This window comes from Cryptotermes secundus, unplaced genomic scaffold (assembly GCF_002891405.2).
Source record: "Cryptotermes secundus unplaced genomic scaffold, Csec_1.0 scaffold8173, whole genome shotgun sequence".
Taxonomy (NCBI): Eukaryota; Metazoa; Arthropoda; class Insecta; order Blattodea; family Kalotermitidae; genus Cryptotermes; species Cryptotermes secundus.
In genome coordinates this window covers 1-7,349 of record NW_019737588.1, presented here as the reverse complement: position 1 = coordinate 7,349, position 7,349 = coordinate 1, and the positions used below count along the sequence as shown (strand labels likewise).

Here is a 7,349-nt window from a genome sequence, read left to right as displayed (position 1 = left end):
TAGAATCTCGTCTAACAGGACCTCACATTGTCTACTTACCCTATAGTGTTCCTGCCTAAACCGAGAGAAGTGCAGTAGTGAAAACATGGCAATGAAAAGGAAAGTTTTAAGCATTGAAGAGAAAGTTAAAGTGATTCGTGAAATAGAAAATGAAAGGAAAAAATCTGATGTATGCCGCGAATTTGGTTTGGTGAATTCTACAGTACAAACGATATGGAGATTCCATATTAATTCCACGTTAATTTTACGTTAGTCTGTACTTAACTACGTATTTCACTAAAAAATGCAACATTTAACTCGGTTTTTGGTAGATTTCTACGTGACTAACATAAGGCTACTGTGGAAGTGCCAATTTCGGTTACAATGACATTCGTTTATAACGACACTATTTTTAGGTCCCTTTGATGATGTTGTAACCAAGTTCTACTGTAGTTAGAGATGCAGGCATCAATACAAGGGGAACTATATTCTATAAGTTAGTTCGAATTTTGGAATTTGCAGATGATATCGATATAATTGGTAGAACACAAAAATCTATGAAAGAAGCTTTTCTTAATTTGGAAAGAGCAGCAAAAAAGATGAATCTACAAATTAACCAAAATAAAACAAAGTACATGCCAGTAACCAAGAAAGACTGTGCTAATGGACCTGCATATATTGAGATTGGCTCATATAAATTTGAGACTGTATGTAGTTTTACTTACCTTGGATCAGAAGTTAACTGTAAAAATGGCATCAGTGATGAAATAAAAAAGCGTGTACTTGCGGCAAATAAATGTCTCCATGGCCTTAGGAAACACCTGAAAACCCAACTAATACCCAGGAAAACAAAAACTATGATGTATAAAGTACTTAAAAGATCAGTGCTATCTTATGCCTCTGAGACCTGGTCACTGTCAAGATTGGATGAAAGACTGTTAACTATATTTGAAAGGAGAATCCTGAGATATATCTTTGGACCAGTGGAAGAAAATGGAATATGGAGGAAGAGGTATAACCATGAGCTATACAAACTATTTAATGAACCAGACAATATTGGATTTATAAAGGTGAAAAGGCTTGAATGGGCTGGACACATAATATGTGCCAGCGAGAATAGAATGATTAAGAAAATACTTAATACTAAACCAGAAGGAAATAGAAAAGTGGGAAAACCAAGATTGAGATGGGAAGAATGTGTGTGGCAGGACATACAAATTTTGGGTGTAAAGAACTGAAGGAATATAACATCGAATGGAGAAGAATGGCGAGCAATCCTCAGGAAGGCCAGGGCTCACAAAGGGCTGTCGTGCCAGTGATGATGATGATGATGATCATCATCATCATCATCATTTTTGCAGAATAATGAAACTGACACCCGAAAGAAAGTGATAACAACTTACCATTGCCACATTACCACATAACCCACCTGACATAGTGTTTAAAAGGTATATAAGGCTTTTGAGATTACATGTACACATGCGGACACTGCAGAAGCTTGAGTTCGATCCCACATCAGGACATGTGGGATTTATGGTGTACAGAGTGACGCTGGGGTGGGCGTTCTCTAAGTACTTCAGTGTCTCCTGCCAATCCTAATTCCACCAACTGCTTTATGTCTTTCCTATTGTCAAAGCTGTCTAGTCTCAATACTGACAATGTTATTAAATAACCATTTAAAACTGGAATTTCATGTAGAAAATTAAGGCCTCCACAAGGCATATTACCAAAATATAACAAGGCATCATGCTTTCTCACATTAAATCTCTAGGTACAAAAATTGTGGCTGAAGGTTTTAAGATCAGCATCTTGTAGTGTTATAGGTGGTCACCCCCTATGAATCTACTCTGTGTCACAGGATGGGTTGGTCCTGAGCTGATCTTCTATTTGGGATGTGTTCACTTTTCAGAATCTTGTTCAGAACATTTTCTGTCCTGACTGTTTCCTTAGTTTTCATCAGTCCCTCCAGTCAAATGCCATGATAATACCTCAGGTAGGCCATGACCACTTCCTTCAAAATTCAGTCTTCATCAGACATCCTACTGTTCAGTGCTATGTAGTCTAGATACTAAAAGTGAATTCTACATGCTGATTGCAGGAGCACTGGAGATTGATGAAGTGAGAGCATCAGATCAAGGAAGCTACCGGTGTAATGCCTCAAGCCTGGACCAGCATCGTCTCAGTATTGCTGTTACACTCAGCATTAACATGAATCTTGGTGAGTTTTTGAAACATTTTAAAAAATTACATTGATCTGAGCTGTCCAGGTTAGACTTATTTGGCAGCATCAGGTTTGTTTGATGATCTCCATATAGCATTATCGCTGTCATCAGTTACAGTGAACGTATCAGGCACATAGTCATATCCTTGTTCTGTGCACTGACAAACAGAAGTTGAACAGCAGTTCATCAGAAACTTCCATTTTTAGCTGTTTCCATGCTAACTAACTCCATAGAGCAGAATTTCTGAGACGTCAATAACTACTCATTTAGTCAAGAAATTTAATGCATTTTGCAGATCCTAAAATGTTCTGATCATGTTGATGAGAGCCTGCCACTGGATTCTGTCCCGAGCCTTTTATTTACGTCTGTCAGACAGGCAGGAAGAACATTCAATACCAGATATAAAGAACATATTCATGACATTAGAAGCAACATCAGTAACACTGGATTCTCACACTACATATTGAACACTGGACATACATACAGAACAATGGCAGATACCATGGAAATCATAACAGTAGAGTGGAAGAGAAAATATTTGAATAGACTTGAAAAGTATCACATTTGCAAAATCAGTAGGGATAATCTGCATGTGGATGACACATATTGATACACACAATCTCATATTCAAAGCGTTGCACAAAATTACACAAGACAACAGTACACGCACTTCCCCCGCCCTTCCCCTCACCCCTCACCACCATGGTATTCTATAAATATGGAAGTAAACACACTATAGACATGCACAGTATCTACCACAAGAGAGGAGAACACCATAAGCTAGTGGAGAGAGCAACGTATTAACAAGGGGCAAAGTGAGTAAATGTAAACAATCGTAATACTAGTAACAAAAATCAAAAACAATAATAAATTTGGGTTTTTATATATTGCAGATGTAACCACAAAAACAGGCTTACATACAGAAAACAACAGACCACTTCAACATAAACATCCAAGGAACGAGATTGAAATATATTGTCTGGACAAGTGGATGACACCCTAGTGAGGTGTAAAAAAGACTTTTACAGAAATTTTAAGAAAAAAATGTAATAAATTTTAGTAAAACGTCAATTACAGCATATGTTAATGTAACTAATGTTAGCTAGATTGTGATTACGACATTTAAAATAATGGAATATTGCAGTTGCATGTGACGTGAATGAGTGACATTCAATACAGTATAACAGTTTTGACAAATTAAGATAACTGATGATGGCCAGTTGGGGCTGAAACATGTTTTAAAAGGGAAAGTGAAAGGAAAAGAATAAAAATAGTTGCATTGTTGACAGAAGTGTATTATTGTGAGTAAAGTTTCATGGGGCACATGGTAGCATAGTTGGTTGAGGCACTGTGCTACAAACCAGAAGGTCACGGTATCAAATCCTGATGAGGTGGATTTTTTCAATTTACCTAATCCTTCCAGCCACACTGTGGCCCTGGGGTTGACTCAGCCTCTAACAGAAATGAGTACCAGGAATATTCCTGGGGGTAAAGGATGGCCGGAGCATAAGGCTGATAACCTCACTGCCATCTGAGCTGATTGTCTAGAAAATGTGGAATCCTCAACATCTCACAACCCTATGGGCCTCCACGGCCTATTACAGGGATACCTCTACTTTTACTTACTTACTTTAAAATGTTACTTTCAGGTAGACAGTTGTAAGTGGTAAATTAAATGTCCTATAGCTGGAAGGTATATATATTGTCACGTGTTGGGTGTATAACACGACAAATAACTTCACGCCGTATTTGATATAGCGAATTTTATTTCACATTCGCACTTACAATCACCCAAATTACAGATTCACAACTACTGCTATCTACAGTATCACAAATGCTACACTGCAAATGCCAGAATACAACTGACTGGTTGCTGGCTAACTCGGAACTCTCTCGGAACTGACTCGTAGGTAGCTGCCTTGAGAACTGTTGATAACACAGTCGCTCGACTACTACTGAACTCAGCGATGGCCACCTTTCAACTAACTCACGCTTACTGCTCAGCCGGCTTTTATTCTGTTCGCTGTTGCCTGTTGCGTGCCACGTCACAGTAGGAAGCGGTGCCGCGTCACCGTGTTTGCGTATAACCTAGCAACGCTGTAACCTCGTGCCGTCTTACGTCACCGCGCGTTGCGCGTTACGTCACAGCGGAGGGGGGAAGGGAGCGCTACGTTACCGCCACGCGCCGCTGGNGGGCCGCGCGGGGGGGGGGGGGGTCCAGCTAGCGCGACACATCACAATATGTTGGAAAATCTGTTATTACTCTGTTTCCCATGTGGATTTTGTTTGTCATCATCTCTGGCCTATTAGAAAGCTGATAAATGAAAAATTATTCAGCAATAGGCTTATTTACATCTGCTTGCAAATACTCAGGAAACCACAAATAATGTTTTGGGACTGACTGTTGCACCACTGCATTAATTATAGTGCCTGATGTCAGAGACAGCTTCCATTGCACTGAGTGTCATGTTTTCTGTTGGCAGAAGCAGGTGCAAACATAATGCCACCTGTGTTTGTGGCAACACCCAGGTCATCTGTGGTAATTGAGGGCAGCACTGTGACACTGGACTGTGCAGCCAATGGCAACCCTCGACCATGGCTGACATGGCTGAAGGATGGCATCACCATTGATATGGCGTAAGTGGATGAGGTGTTAAGCTCTACTGAAGGGAATGGACACTAACAGCTGGATGACTTTCATTTAAAAAAAAATTAATCTGAGATTTGAGGTGTGGTGGTGACTGTAAAGTGTACTGTCTTCTGGAATGTTACACTGTGTAGTCTTGTAGAAATTTACCAACATTTTTGAGGCATATTCTGCCTCCATTGTCACCTTGCTCTGCTTATAGCTTGCCTCCACTTTGACCCTGAAGATGGAGGCAGTGCATTGCTCCTAAACATTTGTAAACTTCTAACCAGACTGTATAGTATAACATCTTAGAAGTCAGTACTCTTCGAAATTGGTATGATTATTATAAATATGTTCACAGATACAATTTACACAATGTAATATGGGATCTTAATCTCACTAGTCAGTGAAACTTCTGTGTGAAACTTGTTTTGTTCTGGTCAGTGTTTATTTAAATGTGTTTTGAGCCATCATGCTAAGTCGATGCTCAGTCCATTTTAGGTTGAAATTCAGTCTGAAGGATAAATTTCATTAAAAAATTTCTTATGCAGTAGAGTTATTACATTATGATAAACTAATAGTGCAGCTGATGGGTGCTTACACATCTCTGCCTTGCCTTGTCATGTAAATTATACCAGCAGGCTTATTAGAGTGGATGGTATCATTGGACATTTAGTTCCTGGCTATAGATCCAGAGGGAGGTCCGGGTTCAATTCCCAGCTCTACCAGATTTTTTTCTGAGAAGTAGTGAGTCTCGAATGGGGTCCACTCAGCCTCATGATGATAATTGAGGAGCTATTTCAGGGAAATAGCGGCTCCGGTCTAGAAAACCGAAATTAACGGCCATGGGGATTTGTTGCGCTGACCATGCAACACCCTGTATCCGCAAAAGTTGGCACTAAACTTCACCGACAAGCAGCGTTCGGTCGGTATGGTTTGCTTGCGGACTAAAATCGCGGAGTTTGTGTTTTTTGTTTTGTTTGTTGATGCTGTCTGCTGTATGGCATGTGGTCCCATGGCAGAAATAGAAGTCTGTGTATGTGATCATATTATCCATGATCAGTTTCTGAAGAATTACCAAACGTGTTAACACAGCAGTGCTCTGTAATGCTCTTGACATTTTTAAGAAAACCAGTTGTGTTCGTAGGTTGCATATAGATTGATCAGTAATCTCTTTGTAACTAGACTGCCAGGCACTCACATCCAGATGTGAAGCAAAAGAGCATGGTTACAGGATGTCTTGGACCAAGTAGGTTAGCCCAGTAGTAACTTTAATTTGTAAGTGATCTGTTTCAAATTGTGGCAGTGATTATCTTAACTTGCAAGACTTCTTATGGTTTTCCTTGTTCTGCAAGGAAAATGCCAGAATATTACTGTGTAGTAGGTCAGAACTGCATTGTCTTATGCAGTGCTATTTTTGATACAGCATTGTTAAATGTCCTACAAATAAATAATTTTTATTTCATTGTGACTTTAGTATTTANGGGGGGGGCATCTTGCGTTGCCTCCCCAGTTTCCATGGGATACTGAGAAGTACTTTTGTTTGTCCCATACATCTGTGAAGTAATGCTGTAATTTTATTGAATTTTGTTGTAGGGAGCTTGGCAGTCGGTTCCACAAGGTGGGGACAGGCAGCCTGCAGATTAGTGAAGTTATAGAGCAGGACCAAGGCACATACCAGTGTCGGGCTGAAAACAGGGATGATTCTGTAGATGCCACTGCCACACTTGAAGTACATGGTATGTACATTGTCCCATAGACTTTAGACATTTTGGAGTATTACATGATGTAATATGCATTCTAATAGTGTATTCCGTATTCCGTATTGAGGGGGTGGGTTTCCCCATGCACTTAGACCGGTTACTGGTCTTTTAATAGTGTAACTATGATTTATGAATGTTTGTGTTTGAGAATATAGAATTATGTATAAATATTATATTTTTTGTGCATGTTTCATGTCATAATGCATTTTGTGCATTCCATTTTAACTTATTGAACTTGACATCATTGAAAAGTGTTGTCAGCAAAGACTGGAAGGAACAGTAGCAGGTATGAATTGGACGTGAATGGAAAAACATTGCATTTTGTGCAGTTCCCCTATGAAATGTTCTCTGTCATTTCTACATATCACATAATCAGTGTCATTACTTGGCAGTGAGCAGTTCGAACTATAGTTTGCTCGATATCATGCCAAAGAAACATGAAGAACATGGCATATTTTCATAGGTTATTTAACAATGATTTCAATATCAGTATTATTAAGCATTAGTTGATGGGTTGACTGATGGATGATGAACTGGAATGGATTTGGAAGGAAGTGTTCATGGCCTAACTGAGGTACTATCCAAACATTTGCTAGGAAGGATTGAGGAGAATTACAGAAAATTCACTCAAGATAGCTGGTGTCCTGTCCAAGACTGAAACTGAGCACTCACTGAATACAAATTGCCTTTTGACCAGCATGTTCATTTTTGGCATGAAATGATCATGTAGTTATTAAATGCATAATGAATTGAGAT

General features: G+C 39.3%; 1 protein-coding gene across 1 annotated transcript in view; it reads left to right on the top strand.

Moving 5' to 3' along the window:
* The window catches only part of LOC111870492 (protogenin A-like), a gene marked incomplete at its 3' end in the record, with an annotated part of 9,274 nt that extends 2,705 nt beyond the window's left edge, over positions 1–6,569 (top strand). Inside the window, exons 2-4 of the mRNA XM_023862824.2 lie at positions 2,078–2,197; positions 4,685–4,838; positions 6,427–6,569. Of these exons, the coding sequence (XP_023718592.2) occupies positions 2,078–2,197; positions 4,685–4,838; positions 6,427–6,569 (417 nt within the window). The remainder of the gene's footprint in view (positions 1–2,077; positions 2,198–4,684; positions 4,839–6,426) is intronic.
* Positions 6,570–7,349: the final 780 nt, after the last annotated feature.